This window comes from Trichosurus vulpecula, chromosome 4 (assembly GCF_011100635.1).
Source record: "Trichosurus vulpecula isolate mTriVul1 chromosome 4, mTriVul1.pri, whole genome shotgun sequence".
Lineage (NCBI taxonomy): Eukaryota > Metazoa > Chordata > Mammalia > Diprotodontia > Phalangeridae > Trichosurus > Trichosurus vulpecula.
In genome coordinates, this window is record NC_050576.1 from 9,444,309 (window position 1) to 9,460,596 (window position 16,288).

General features: G+C 45.0%; 1 protein-coding gene and 1 pseudogene across 3 annotated transcripts in view; one reads left to right on the forward strand and one right to left on the reverse strand.

Moving 5' to 3' along the window:
* Nucleotides 1–16,288, reverse strand: part of LRRC7 (leucine rich repeat containing 7) — a 442,956-nt gene that overhangs the window by 208,604 nt on the left and 218,064 nt on the right. For all 3 annotated transcript variants that reach the window (XM_036753706.1, XM_036753704.1, XM_036753705.1), the window contains exon 7: nt 6,246–6,309. In XM_036753706.1, coding sequence (XP_036609601.1) covers nt 6,246–6,309 — 64 coding nt within the window. The remainder of the gene's footprint in view (nt 1–6,245; nt 6,310–16,288) is intronic.
* On the forward strand, nt 10,145–10,243 carry LOC118849271 (annotated as a pseudogene).

Genomic DNA, 16,288 nt, shown 5'->3' on the forward strand with positions numbered 1-16,288 from the left:
TTACTATGGTTATTTACTACTGTGTCTTGTGTATTTTAATCTATTCCACTGATCCAACAGCCTATTTCTTAGCCAGTACAGGTTGTTTTGGTGATTACCACTTTATAATATAGTTTTGAGATCTGTTATGGCTAGGCCAACTTCCTTCACATTTTTCCATTAATTCCCTTAATATTCTTGATCTTTTATTCTTCTAGATGAATTTTGTTTTTATTTTTCCTAGCTCTATAAAATATTTTTTGGTAGTGTGATTGGTATGGTACTGAATAAGTAAATTAATTTAGGTATACTTGTCATTTGTATTATATTGGCTTGGCCTACCTATGAACAATTAATATTTTTCAAGTTGTTTAGATCTGACTTTGTTTGTGTGAGAAGTGTTTTGTAATTGTGTTCATATAGTTCCTGGGTTTGTCTTGGCAGATAGATTCCCAAGTATTTTATATTGTCCACAGTTATTTTAAATGGAACTTCTTTTTCTTTTCTTTGCTGCTGAACTAGGAGCTTACATTTTAATGGGAGAAGATACCAAAAAGGAGCTGAGCCAGTGGAAGTGGGAAGGTGCTCAGTGTGGGGGAATTGCTTTGAAGTCTAGAAAGTCAGGGCCTGGGCCAGGAGGAGAATAAAGGCAGGGTGGCTTGAGTCCTTCCACAAAATGGAGGTTCCAGAAACTCAACAATGGGAGAAATGGGGAGGAGGACTCACAGACTCCTTGGGTGTTCCAGGGCAGGCTGTTCCAGGGAGGTCCCTGGCACTGAGGGAAGTTCCAGAATGAGCCAGAAGTAGAGAAGACGCATCCAGATAAATCCAGAAAGTCAGGACCAGGCTCAGCAGGAGAAAGGGTCATAATGTCAGAATACTGAGCTGGAGGGAATGGTAGAAGCCATCTGTTCAATGCCTTCATTTTATGAATGGCAAAACCGGGGCTAAGTAGGAGAAGCAGGATTTGAACCCGGTCCTCTCACTTCACATCTAGTGATCTTTCTGCTGTATCATCTCACCTCTCAGGAAGGTCCTCTCTGAGGAGATGCACACCACACTAGGTTTCCACAGCAAGTCTTTGACAAGACCAATGATGGATGCCTTGTAAGGCCTGGGTCAATGAGCCTGAAGAACCATTGAAAGGGCAGTGTCTGTTTTGTGCATCAGAGGGATGTATGACTCACCCCAGATCCTGCTTCAGCCACTCTCCAAGAAGTGGCAACTGAGGTGAGAGCAGCCTTGGGGCTGGGCGGGGGTGGGGTGGACGATGACCACAGTTCTATTAAAATTGATTTGATTCAATTAAATTCTAGGACTATTCATCGAGAGTCCACTTAGTACAAAGCACTGTGCTCACCATGGGCCCTAGAGATTCACAATCAAAAGCAAAACAACCTGGGTCCTGATGAAGCTTCCCTCCCATGTTCTACATCTGCTCAGGAAGAAAGACAAATGCAAAGAATCACAGAACTTCCTGGTCGTGAGGGTCCTCAAATCCATGTGGTTCAACCTGTATTTCAGCAAGAATCACCTTCACAACAATGCCAAGAAATGGTTGCTCACTTGCAGAGGAAAAGCCTCTAGGATGGGGCCCAGAGCCTCCCTACCTTCCAGGCATCCCATTCTATTCAACTGCCTCTACCTGTTGGGAAGTTGTTCATCAGGAATGGTCTAAGGGCTGACTCCTTTGAACTTCCCTTTATTTCTGCCGGTTAGTCAATCAACAAACATTTATTAAACACCTACTATGTGCTGGGCACTATGCTAAGTGCTAGGAATACAAAAAGAGGCAAAAGACAGTCCCTGCCTTCAAGGAGTTTACAATCTAATGGGGGATGTGACATGCAAACAACTAAATACAAATAAACTCTAAACAGGATAAATTGGAGATAATCGACTGAGGAAAGGAGGCTCCAGAATTGAGGGTCAATGAAACTCTCTGAGAATTACAGGGCCAGAAGGAATCTTTGAGCTCATTCGGTCCAGGCTCCATGGCGCCATGTCACTAGGTGGAATGTCCAACGATAGGACACCTGGGCTCTGAGGTATCTGTTATGGTGTCATGAAAGGGGTACGTTTAAGGGCAAGGGGCTTGTTGTGTGTGAGAGATCTTCTAGTCCCACCCCCTCATTTTACAGACGAGGATACTGAGGCTCAGAAAGATCAGATGATTTGCCATGGTCACATATCTATTCAGTGTGTGTGGAGCTGGATTCCTAGGGTTGGGAGACTCTGGGCTTTGGTTCTCTCATATTCCACATGAGGGTGGACATTTAGATGACCACTAGCATCTTTTTCAGCTCTAAAACTCTGTGATGGTGATGACGAGGACGATGAGGGTAGGTAACATTTATAAAACACTTCCAGGTTTACAAAAGGCTCGGCAAAGATGGACTCATTTGATCCTCACAGCAGCCCTGGAATGTAGGTGTTCTTAGTATCCCCGTTTCACAAATGAGGTAATATCCTAAGAAAAGAGAAGTGATTTGCTGGCGAAAGCTGAGGCTTTGAACTCAGGTCTTTCTGAAAACCCCTCTATCCAGTACTCCAGCCACTAGGTTACCTCAATGTTTCTATGTGAAGTGGGGCTTTTTCACTTGCCCATGAAACACGTTTTGTCATTTTAAACTTTGTTTACTTTTTAAACTCTGTAAATGTCAACACCTTTTTCTTTATGTGATAACAAAAAGACAAAGAACAGGATTTGGCTGAGTATCTGGAGGGAACCTCTTATCTGTCGTAACTTAGTTATATAATGGAATTGGAGTCACCACATGGTGCTGATTCTAGAGGCCGTTGATTGGACCCAATTACCCTATTTTCCTGTTAAAAGATATTACTGTCACTGGAAAGCTGCCAGGGCCACCACATGACTAATACCAACAAACCACTGCATTAAAATGAGTCCCACTACAAGCACGAAGCCCCAGAATGCTCCTCTTCCCCCCAATCCCAACACAATGACATTTCCAAAGAAAGGGTCTCACAGCAATGGTGAGAAAATGAGAGTTTCATCGGTGGTGAAGAGTACTCTGAATTCAGACGGCTGAAAGGAGCCTTTGTATTTAGATAATTTCCAAATGCCTTTAGGCATAATAAATCAGACCAAAAATATTTTTAAACCCCATTTTAATAGGATATTTTGATTAATTAGAATTCAAAATGTTCTTAGAGACCAACCGTCTCATTTTATGCATGAGGAAACTGAGGTTCACTTGGCAAGAGATAGAGCTTAGCTTTAAACCCAGGTTTCTCTGCCACTTAATACCTGTTGTGCGTCAGTTGTCTCTTCAGTAAAATGTGGTCATCAGACTAGATGACCTCTAACAATTATTTCTAACTCTATAAAATTTGAGAGTCAATCAACAAGCATTTCAAAGCACCTACTATGTGTCAGCCACTATGCTAAATTCTGGGGATACAAAAAGAGGCAAAAGATGATCCCTGCCCTGAAGGAGCTCACAAACTAATGGGAGAGATGATAAGGAAACAATTATGCTACACAAACAAGCTATGTATAGCATAAGTAAGAAAGAGTCAATGGAGAGAAGGCACTAGAATTAAGAATTTTCTTAAAGTACGGTTGGACCATGACACCTTTCAACTCAAGAAACTCCAGTGGCTCCTTATCACCTCCAGCATCAAATACAAAATCCTTTGCTTCGTGTTCAAAGCCCCCTCCCCACATTTCTGGTATTCTTACATACACTCTTTCCTCTTTTCTCTAGGGACTTTTCAATCCAGTGACATTTGGCTTCCTTGCTATTCTCTGAAGAAGACACTCCATTTCTGGCATTTTCTCTGGCTATCCCCCATTCTTGGAATACTCTCCCTCCTCACCTGTCTTCTACATTCCCCAGCTTTCTCCAAGTCACAATTAAAATCTCACCTTCTGTAGGAAGGCTTTCTCAGTCTCTCTTAAGTCTAGTGCCTTCTCTCTGTTGATTATTTCCTTTTTATCCTTGTCTTGTTTGTACTTTTTTGTTTGCATAGTGTCTCTCTCATCAGGCTGTAAGCTCCTTGAAGGCATGGACTGTCTCTTGCCTTTCTTTGTATTCCCAGCAGTTGGCATAGTGTCTGTCACATAGTAGGTGCTTAATAAATGCTTATTGACTGTGTGATTAACCTCATACCTGAAAATGTATTCCCTCTGCAACATTTAAGTCCTCACATTAGAGTAAACTCACTCCTTCCACTTTGGGATATTTCCAACCATGAGGAAGTTTTCATTGTATTAAGTCCAAAATAGTCTCTTTGTAACTTAAATTCAAAATGTCTAAATTCAGTCCTACAATTGCTCAACCAAGATTGGTCTCAGATGCTAGTAAAATCCTCCCTTCTTCTGAACCTCCTTGCTGCCTTAGGAGCATCACCATCCTTCCGATTGCCCAGGCTCACAGTCGTGGTGTTGTCGTCTTCTGCTTCTTGGTCGACCTCACCCTCCATAACCAATGCTGCTGCCGTTGTTCCTACCTTGACAATATGTCCTTAAATGTCCCCTTCTCTCCACTTACAGAGCTACTGCTCCGGTTCAGGCCCTGATCACCTTGTGACTGGACATTTGCAGTAAGCTGCCAGACCCCCTGCCTCATCACTAATTGCACCCCACATGTCCCAATCTTCACTTGCCCTGATTTCTCTAAAGTACAAGTCTGATCATGTCACTGTGATGCTCAATAAACTTCAGTGGTTCCTAATACCACTAGGATAAAATATAAAGTCCTCTTTGACATTTAATGCTCTTCACAACCCAGCCCCTTCCTAGTCAGTCGTTTAATAAACATTGAATAAGCACCTACTGTGTGTGAGGCACTTTCCTGCATTTTGCTCCCTCCTCACACACCAGTTACATTGGCCCATTTGTTCCTCAAACTTAAGACTTCATCCCAATCTCTGTCTTTGCATTCAGTGCCTTGTGTCTGAAACACTGCTCCTCCTCACCAACAGCTCTCAGCTTCCCAGGCTTCCTCAGAGTCTCAGCTCAAAGCCCGCTTTCCGAGGGAGGCCTCTCTGGGCCCATTCCCCACACGCAGCACCTTCACTCTGATATTAGGCTGTCTGTAGCTTATACAAGTACATAGTTGAATGGGGTCGCTTCCCCCATCTCAACTTGAGCTCCCTGAGGCCAGGGACTGTTCTTGTCTTCCTTTGCATCTACTCTGATTAATAAGGATGGTCCACTGACTGACTTATAATCATAGAGAGCTGCCTGAGAGGTCAAGTGACTTGTCTAGAGTCACCCAGTCAATGTGTGGTGGAGGCAGAACTCAAACTCAGGTCTTCCTGAATCTGCAAACAGCGCTCTGTCCACCGTGGTTCACTACCTCTGCCTGATAATATCAACCCCAACCCCAATGAACAGAGGGCTTCGAAGCTGTGAATCTCTTCACAGACGCTTTCTATTTGAAGCCACACAATCACTCTGTGAAGTGGGCATTATTCTTCCCTGAATGATTTGCCCAGGTTAATCACAGAGGTCGTAACTAGCAGAGCAGAGATTTGAACCCAGACCCTTTCACCACAACCCTGATGCTCAGTCCACTGTCCCATCTGATCTTGCCCCTTTGTTTAACTGATGAAGACACTGATATTCAAGAAGGGCCAGACCTTCCAGAATCCAGGTCTTCTGATTTCCAGTCCCTAAGAAACCACGCTGCCTGGCACATAGTAGGTGCTTAATAAATGTACATTGACTGCCTCAGTCCAACAACTAGCTACTCACATCTCCTGAGGTACAAAGGTACAGAATTCTTTACAATGTTTGGTGATTGAGTATTTGGTCCTCATGACAAACTTGGGGGTAAGTAGGACAGTATCATTATCCCCATTTTAAAGATCAGCAAATTGAGGTGCAAAGTGTTTTTTACAAGTAACTTGTCAGTGACCCCCCAGTTTATAGGTACTGGATCTGGGATTTGAACCCCAGCCTCTTGTTTCTTTCTTGGAGACAGGATTAAAGCAATATTAATAAAGACATTTGCTATTTGAGGGGGGAAGGACTCAGTAGCAGGCTTTGGAGCCACTGCATGTAATGAATTCTAATGAATAAAATACACCCCTTCTAGAGTCCGGTTAAGTTCTGCCTTCTCTCCACCCATCTGCAATGACAAACCTTCCCATTGTCAATGGCCTGTTTACTGGAATGATTCCAGCAGAGCTTCCCACCCCACGATGTACTTTCATACCCACTGGGGACGCATCCAGAACAAAGGAAGCAGTCTTGTTCATCACATTAATCATGTTTAGAAAATGTGCCTTCTTACCAGCTCGCTGAACTCATTATTGCCTAGGTCAAGTCTCTCCAGCTGCGCCAGTTTGTGCATTGACCTGTAGCAGGTGAAGAAGGAAAGAGAAAACCCACTGTGAGACGTAGTAAGAAAGCAGGCTTCTGAAAGGTGGCGTTTATGGGCTTTTGTTCTTATGCTGAAGTCATGGCAAAAGTGGCAGTGAAAGTACACAGGCTATTCTTTATCATCACAGAGCCTTAAATAATCAGCTGGTGGCTGGAGGTCATCTGCCTTCGACGCTGACTTGGGTTCAAGGGCCACATCTGATACAGGGTGGGCATCATAGGGCACAGAGCCCTGGACCTTGGGTTCAAATAGGACCCAAGACACTAGCTGAGTGACCTTGGGCAAGTCACTCAACCTTGGCCTCAGTTTCCTCTCATGTAAAAGGAGGATGATCATACCATCTACCTGCTTAGCACAGTGCCTGGCACATAGTAGGCATTTAACAAATGCTTGTTTCCTTCCTTCCTTCTTTCCTTCCTTCCTTCCTTCCTTCCTTCCTTCCTTCCTTCCTTCCTTCCTTCCTTCCTTCCTTCCACAGGTAGTATTTGTCAAGGACTGGAACATAAGCTTTCCTGATTCCAAGGCTAGCCCTCTATCCATGGCACCAAAGTACCTTTTTCATAGGATCATAGATTAAGGCCTGGAAAGTGCCTCCGAATCCAACCCTTTCATTTTTATAAATGAGGAAACTGAGACTTGGTGATGTTAAAAGAGACTCGCCCAATGTCACCCAGATCATAAGCACGGAGGATGAATAAAGGGAAGTCCCTAGTCTACATCCTATGTCCTTTTTACCCCACAGCCATCTGTAAGATCCAATTCAAATTATGCCTCCTCAGTGAAATGAATTTCTCTGAAATTCTATATCCGTTTTTGTTCCTCCCGTTGATATTTCCCACTTAGACACTTCTATTAAAAAGTCAGCGCTAATACGGTGCTTTATGATCTTGCAAAGGGCTTTACAAATAACATCTTGTTTTATCTTCACACGATTCTGGTTGGCAGGCAGGGGTTGTGATCATTCCCATTTTACAGATGGGGAAACTGATTGAGGCTGGATGCGACCTGAGGTCTTACAGGTTTCAGGTCAAAGGCTCTATCTACTGTACCACCTAGCTGTCTATCTTTTCATTTCCTCACTTCACCTGGAGTGGTACACACACACACACACACACACACACACACACACACACACACACTCCTGCATGTTTATATGTGGGGGAGGAGAGGGAGAGGGAGAGAGAGAGGGAAAGAGCTGGCTCTTAAGTAGTCAGGACACAGCATGGATAGACAGGAACAAGGTGCCTCATTTCTCCAACTCACACAGGAATAGATCCCTCACTATTAACCCACAAGGCACTTTCTCCTGTCTCTAATGCTGAAAAATGTTTCTCTTTGTTGACTTTCTACACAGTACATTTATTTTATACAAAGGGAGTTTGCTCATCACGGGTTCCATTTACTGTTGAAATCACAAGCCTAGATAAACGATACTGAACAGCAATTGAGGACATACGAGAACACCTCAATGTAGGAATTAAAAATTAGGATTGTCAGTGGAGAGAGGCTGGAGATCTGTGATGGGTGGAGATAAAGAAAAGAGGTTCCCATTGCTCGCAGATGTGCAAAATAAAGGCAGAGATGGGAGTGGGCTCTGGCAGAGAATGGCCTTGGTTCCCAGGACTAGCTTGAGTGTACCCTGAATTTCACTTGCATGTTAATCTGGGAGTTATTTTTTTCGGGGAGGGGGAGGGTAAGGCACGATTTAGCAATCGAGGTTAACACCAGACTCCACATAGACTTTTTTGAGCAGAGTCTCCAGCTAGGTTTAGGGATACAGGCTCACAATCGGGGGTATCAGAATTTTGTAATTCTAAGTCAGATACTTGTTTGGAACCATGGGGATCACATCCAGTGATGTGATGTAGCAGTGATAGGCAGCTACAATCAGAGCCAGCTTTAGCTCGGGCTGTTCTGTGAGCCATTCCTGGTTGGCAGCCCCAAGATGTGGATGAAGAAAGCTGCAGCCCTGCCTTCTTCCTAGTCCCTGATGCTAATAGGGAGTAGCTGTTTGCTAGCTAGCTGAAGCCCAGCAGGTGGTAGCAGAGCGTAGCTTGAGAACCCTAGGACCAGGGCATCCTTGCGCAGCAGCATTGCACTGATGGATGGCAGAGCGATGATAACCAGAAAAGACTGAATGCTCAGATGAGATTAGCCTGATCCTGTCCTCAGAGGAAATCCGTGGTTCTGCAGTGTCAGAGGTGTGAGTGGCCACTGCCTCTTGGACCACCTAGTAGGCACTTAATAAATACTGCTGATTGATCTCTAGATGGCCTTTGAGGTACCTTCCTTTTTGGTCTAGTGTCCCATGTGTCTGGGGTAATAATTAAACCTAGGTCATCCTTACTGGAATACTGACCCTCTGGCTGTACTGCCTTTCCAGGGAAAAATAGCTTTATGTAATCATACGCCTTACACTTGGAAAGAACCCTAGCAATCCTATAGTGTGCTTTATCTTTACAGATGAGGAAAATGAGGCCCAAAGAAGTTTGAACTTTCTTTCATTTATAATATGGCAAAAATAAAGCAGGGTCTATTTTTTGAAATAAAGATTCAAACGTAGTATGAGTGTGGGTGCATATGTGCATGTGCGTGTGTGTGTGTGTGTGTGTGTATCTGTATGCATATATACACACATTAGCTACTGGGGCACCACCTCCCACATTGGACTCCAGAAAATTATCATTTATGAAAAAGTAATTCATATACAGATTTGTGCTCCTGCTGGATTATAGACCTTAGAGTTGCCTCAGGCCTTAATGGTCTATAAGGTTTGACCTCTCCCATGGTAAGTACTTTTTACTAGAGCCCCCTTCGACAGTATCCAGGATGGACCACGACTGGCCACGCCGGGAGCCAGTGGCTCCAGTTGGGGCATCCAAGGCACTTGCTCCATTTTTGGGATGGGTCCAACAGTTAGAAATCTCTTTGTCGCGTTGGGGAAAATATGTTGTTTGGCCCTTTCATTCATTTCTTTCTTTCTCTCTTTTTTCCCCTGGCTAAACACACCTTTTTTTCTTAAACTTTTACTTGTTTATTTCTAAACCTCTCCCAATCCTGGCAGCTCTCCTCTGGACGCTTTCCCGCTTGCCATTGTCGTTCCAATAATGGTATTCAGAATTAGCCAGGGTGGTTCTGAACTGGCCTGACCAGTCTGGAGCACATGCATGCTGCTGTGCTGTGCAGGCAGACTTTTTCCAGGGTGCTCCATCTTTCCTCTTTTTCTGTTTGTAAAGCATAGACTAAGTGTGATCACCAAGTAATGAAGATGATTCTCTAGATGCGCAAGAACATGAGAAGCTGGCAGTGCCAACGATGCTTTATTTCAGTGTCACCAGGAGGAGTGATCGCTGGTGAAAGGTCTGTTGTAGAAAGGAAACCTCAGACTACACTGAAGGGCTGATACTGATACATTTTCAGAATGCATTCGAATCTCCAGACTTGGTATACCTTGATCATCCAGACAAGACAGCATGAAATAAATATTTCCATCTGTAGAAATATAGCTAACTCTATATGTGTTCTAACATATCCACATATGATATAAATTTGATCTAATAATCCATGTGTGATATATATCTATGTAGACATAACTATAGATAGGCATATGGAAAACGTTTTAGGAAGTATCTTAAACAAGTATCTCTTAAGTGCCTACTTTGGACCAGGGACTCTGCTGGGAGGTGAGAACATAGAGACAAAAAGGAAACCTTTCTTGCCATCAAGAAGTTTACATTCTGTCAGGAGAATCAATGCGTGCATATGTAATATGGAATTAATGCAAATTAAATAAAAGGTAATTTTTGTGGGTGCTTGCTTTGGCAACACATATACTAAAACTGGAATGATACAGAGAAGATTAGCACGGCCCCTGAACAAGGAGGACATGCAAATTTGTGAATAATTTTAGGCAGGTGGGTGGCACAGGAGACAGAGTACCAAGCCTGGAGTCAGGAAGATGAGTCTTCCTAAGTTCAAATCTGGCCTCAGACACTTACTAGCTGTATGACCCTGGGCAAGTAATTTAACTCCATTTGCCTCAGTTTCCTCATCTGTAAAATGAGCTGGAGGAGGAAATGGCAAACCACACTGGTGTCTTTGCTAAGAAAACCCCAAATGGGGTCACAAAGAGTCAGACATGACTAAAAAATGACTGACCTAAATCTTTGTAGGGGAGTGGGCACTGACATTTGGAGATTAGGAAGGCCTCCTGGAATTGCATGTGAGCCAATAATTCTAGATCATTTCACATGAAATACCATCACACAAAGTCTCCCATACTTGTGTTGGTGAGCTTCTTAATATCCCTGTGCACAAATCCCTGGCAAACAGATTTAAATGAGAACATTCTAACCCTTTTCTAAAATATCAAGAAGGGACAACAGCACAAGGAGGAAAGGGTCCCTACTAGAAGCCTAGGGAGCAAAGGATGGAAAACAGGCCTTCCCTAAAGCCTCTCTGGGCCTGGCTCCTGTTGCTTGCAGCAGGATCTCTATGTTTCATGATAGAGCTCAAGGCCAGACTGGGCCTTCCTTATCACTTGGCCCCTGTGGCCATGTTCTGTGCCCCTGAAACCAAGGCTGTGGCTCTGATACGACGGGTCAGTCTCTACCACAGGCACAGGTGTAGGGATGAGATTCTGCCAGCATTTCCTTCCTTTCCTATTCTTCTACAAAGTGGCATGAGTACTGGGCCTGAAGTCAAGAAGAGAGGCCTTAGGGCCTCCCCTACAATCCTTTCTAGCTGGGCAGAGTCCTGGCAGTCCTCTGGGCAAGGTCCCACTGGTGCCCAGAGCCTCAGTGTCCTCTGGGCAGGGTCCAGGTGGTGCTCCCTTTAGTGAACAGAAGTGTAGTGGTACTTCGGTGAGGTGTTCCAGGGGAAATTCTTTCCAAACTTCAAACATTCACCATGGGCAAAGCTGGGGAAAATGATTCTTTGTACATTGTTCCTGCAAGAATCCTTCAGAATTTCTAAACTCCTGGTTTCCTTCCCACAGCCTTTTACCCTTCCCTAATTAACACACTATCCCACTCACCATAGCAGCTCTTCCTTTTCAGAACTCTTTTTTGAAGTTAATTTCAGTTCTCTCTCTGAACATTTCTCTCCACCCCCTCAACTGGATCTTTTCTTTGATTTCATTCCTTAGAATTCCAAATCCTTTCCATTTTTTCACAGATATCACCAACATTTTGTGGCATCTTTAAATTCTCAATGGGCAGCCAGGTGGAGGGGTGGCTGGCACATTGGATGTCAGGGTCAGGATTCGAGTTCAACTATGATCTTAAACAGTCACCAGCCATGACCCTGGGCAAGCCGATTAACCAGCCTCGGCATTCTCATCTGTAAAAACGGGGATAAAAAGAGAGACTATTTCCCAGGGTTATTATAACATCAAATGAGATAATAGCTGTAAAATGCTTTGCAAATTTTAAAGCCTATCCAGTTGTTAGATATTATTATCTCTGCTTGTGAGAGTTAGGTCAACAAGGATGCTTCCTAACATGGTACCACCTCTTTTTGAACCAAATTACTGCCTCCAGTTAACCTCATGAGGTTCAGAAAGTCCTTAGATTTCACAGCTGCATAGGAGCATCGAGGTCATTTAGACTAGTCCCCCCAGGTTATAGATGAGGAAACCGAGGGCCAGAGAAGGTAAATGGTTTGCCTGAGGTCACATGACTAGTACTTGACAGAGTGGTGTAGGCACAGTAGTGCCAGTCTTGGAGTTGAATTCTACCTCTTCTCCACTAGATGTGCGACCCTGGGTAAGTCACATAACCTCTATCTGCCTTGGTTTTGTCATCTGTCAAATGGGATAATAATAGCACCTCTTTTCTAAGGATCTTGAGATGGTATCTGTAAAGCACCATGTAATTGCTGCTCTCCTTATTATCTATAAAATAGAGCTGGTAATAGGACCGACTCCACGGTTCTGGGAAGGGCAAAAGAGATGACAAACATAATGCATTTTGTGACCCTGGGAGTTCTCAGTATTTGTTAGCTCTTATTACTGTTGGGGCCAGGATTTGAATCGGGGTGTTGTGCCCTCATAGCCAATTCACATTCCATTTCACCAGCAGAGGAAGCAGAGTTTCACCTTCTCTTGCTTACTAGCTTCTAGTCCTAGGTCCGAGTTTGCCCATTCACCCAGCATTCCTGTTGTTATGTCTCTCACCAGCAGCCCGGCCACTCGAATTGCTGTGGGACTTTGCCATGAGAACTTGGCCTGCTTGTTTACCTAGAGTATGCCCTTCATTATAAGGCTTTCAGCCTTGAATCTACTCTGCTCTCCTGGCTCTCTGTAGCATCTGCAGGTGATGATGGTGTAGGTGGTGATGGGGGTGGAGCCTGGAGATCATCCTGACTCACTGTAGCATCTGCAGGTGATGATGGTGTAGGTGGTGATGGGGGTGGAGCCTGGAGATCATCCTGGCTCACTGTAGCATCTGCAGGTGATGATGGTGTAGGTGGTGATGGGAGTGGAGGGGACTGGAGATCATCCTGGCTCACTGTAGCATCTGCAGGTGATGATGGTGTAGGTGGTGATGGGGGTGGAGACTGGAGATCATCCTGGCTCACTGTAGCATCTGCAGTCAATGTACAGTGGGTGATGATCGTGTAGGTGGTGATGGGGGTGGAGGGGACTGGAGATAATCCTGGCTCACTGTAGCATCTGCAGATGATGATGGTGTAGGTGGTGATGGGGGTGGAGGGGACTGGAGATCATCCTGGCTCACTGTAGCATCTGCAGGTGATGATGGTGTAGGTGGTGATGGGGGTGGAGACTGGAGATCATCCTGGCTCACTGTAGCATCTGCAGGTGATGATGGTGTAGGTGGTGATGGGGGTGGGTGGAAGCTGGAGGTCATCTGGGCTACCTTGAATTGTACATGACAAGCAACCTGTGTAGCCAGAGTGATGCTAGGGATCCTCCAATGAGCCTTTTGTGACTTTGGCCATCCACATGGCTGACTTAGTACTTGGCTAATTAGTCCCCTGTAGTGGTTACATGCTTTGATGATAGTATAATGGGACTCTGGCCCATAGACAAAGAGGATCACCTAACCCACTGATGCAAACTTCCTCCGTGGAGAGGCAGAGGAGCCTGCTTCTGGGAGAGTTGTAATGACATGGAATGGAAGAGCCTTGGAGGGACTATGGACATGTGTAAGCTTTTGGTAATGGGTTCTGTTCTGGGGCTAGGACAGGCCATTTCTTTTGGCTGCTTAGCTACAACTGGGGACATCCTTCAAAAAACTGATTCAGCTTCAGCCTAGACTCTTCAGCTCATTCTCTTCAGCTGGGCTCTTGGGGGATCTCATTCACTGCTTTGCTCGTGGCATCTGCTGAGAAACAATGCTGTGAGCAGAGAGGCCTTGGGGCCTTCTCCCAACCCCCTCCCCCCTCAGACCATATGGTCCTTGGTCTCAGCATTCATTTTTTTCTGACACAAGTGAGGAAGAAGTTAAATCTAGAGGTCAGGGGAGTGAGTTGTGGGAATCCCAGAGTCAGATTCCAGGCCATGTTTTGACACCAAGGCTGCATCGATGTCCAGAGAGCCCCTTTGGGAGTGACCTTCAGGACCCAGCTGGGAGTAGCTGAGACAAGTGCTCATCCTGAAGTCAAGATGTGGACTCAGTGGTACCAATGTAGGAAGTATACTAAAAGTGAACTTACTCTCTCTCTCTCTCTCTCCAAAGACGAAGGGGATAGTATGTCCCACAGGTGTTGCATGGAAAATGCTTATGCTTTGGTCTTGCTATATCTTTGAAGTAAAGATCCCTTTATACAAACCAGTTGTTGTTACGTGGTCACATGGAACTGGGGCACTTGTCACTGGTGGCTGACATTGGTGGGTGACACAGCTGGTGGGAGCTTGAGCCAATAACAGTAGAGACAGGACATCCCTAAGCCACTTGGGGTACCCTAGAACCCTGAATGGGGAGATATAGTCAGCCTGGTAGGATGAGGCAGATCTTGGGTGGTGCCTTAGTCCTTCCCCAACTCTTCCTCCCCACCCTCTGAAAAGCAGGGGGAGGGGCAGGACTACATTAGTTTTGAAGCAAAAACAGCTTTGGGCTCACTCAGTTCCTGCCTGGTAGTATCACCTGACTCTGGGGCCTACTGGGAAGGAGTAGGGAAGGGCAGCTGGCTGTTTTCCCCACTCCTTACTCCATGCTGCCATGAGCACACTTCAACCAACATCCAGGCCTTGCCTATGCAAGCAGGGTCCTGGTTTGGGGTTGCCTCTTCAGTGTGTCCTTTCCTACATAGGTGAAGGATCATCACACTCAAGATGGACATGCCAGTTCTTTTCTCTTGAGTTCTTTGCCTCCTTATCCTATGGCTGAAATACTGCTAAATGTCTACCTTGGATCACTCCCATCAACCACTGCTTCTGTTTGGCCTCGGAGCAAGGCTGGAGAAAATCTTGAAAGAATGATGTTTGGGTCCACTACACATTTATGCTACAACAATCTCCACTGGATCATCCCTATGTGAGGCAAGGGAAGCCTTTTACACTTCCCTAATTAACACACTATCCCACTCACCATAGCAGCTCTTCCATATCTTTTTTGTTCTTCCTTAAAGCTTCCATGGCTTGTACCTCCCTCTGCCCCAACTCAGCTGAAAACCTGTCTACATATTGCACTGAAAAGACTGAGGCCATTCACTGAGAGCTCCCTCTTCTCCCTTTCCTCTCATTTCACATCACTCAGGCAGGTGCCTTCCTCTATTTTTTCTTCCTGTAGTCTTGTCTCCCAAGAAGGGGTGGCTCTTCTCCTTTCTGAGGCAAACCCATGCAAAATGATCCAATTCTATTGTATAGTCAACATTGAGGCTTGGCCCCTCTCTCATCCCTATTCTTCCATTTCTCCTTGGCTGCTGGCTGCTTCCCTCACGCCTACAAATGTATCCACGACTCCCTTACTCTCAAAAGAAGCCCTTGTTCCATCCATCCATGCCCGTTAGCTATCTTCATATATCTCTTCTCCCTTTCATGGCCAAACCCCTATAGAAGGCCATCCATAACTGGTACCTTCATTTCCCTTGAAGCTTTACTTCTTCCTAACTCTCTACAGTTTGGTTTCAAACCTCATCCCCAAATGAAATGGCTCTCTCCAAAGTGACCAAAGATCTCTTAGTCTATATAATAGAGGGAGAAGAGGAGAGGGCCCAGGACAGACCCTTCAAGGGCATCCATGATGAAGATTCAGCAATGGAGAAAGTGAAGGAATGGTCAGAGGGTGGAAGGACAACCAGGAAAGAGTAATGTTGTGGAAACCTAGGGAGAAGAGAATGTCAAGGAGAAAAGGGTCCCAGACCGGGTCCGATGGGCAGAGAGGTCAAGGAGGATGAGCACTGACAAAGGGCCATTCAATTTGGCAGTTAAGAGTCACTTTGGAGACAGCCATTAATGAGGGCTTTGTGGGGGGAGCGTAACAAACAAAAGGGTAAAAAATAATACCAGCTAACATTTGGTGCATGCTGTATACGAGACACTATAATATAATATAATATAATATAATATAATATAATATAATATAATATAATATAATATAATATAATATAAACATTACCTCAGTAGTACATCCCCACCACAGCCTTCAGAGGTAGGTGCCGTCATTATTCTTATTTTACAGTTGGGGAAACTGAGGCAAATAGAGATTCAAGTGATATGGCTCAATAAGTTTCTGATGTTGGATCTGACCCCATCTTACTGATTCTCAGCTCAGCCCAGCTGCTCCCCCTTCCCCTGTTCCCCCATGACAGGCCAAGTTTGAACCCAATGTGGGTCATGTGCATAAGTCCAGAGCGGAGGAGCCTCTTAGAGGGAAGGGAGAGGGCATAATGCTCCAGCCTCTTGGGCTTGGCAGTTGTCCTTATGGTTAGACTGACCTCTCTTAGACTCCCATGGAGCCCTTGGGCAGAACATCACTGGGCCAGACAAA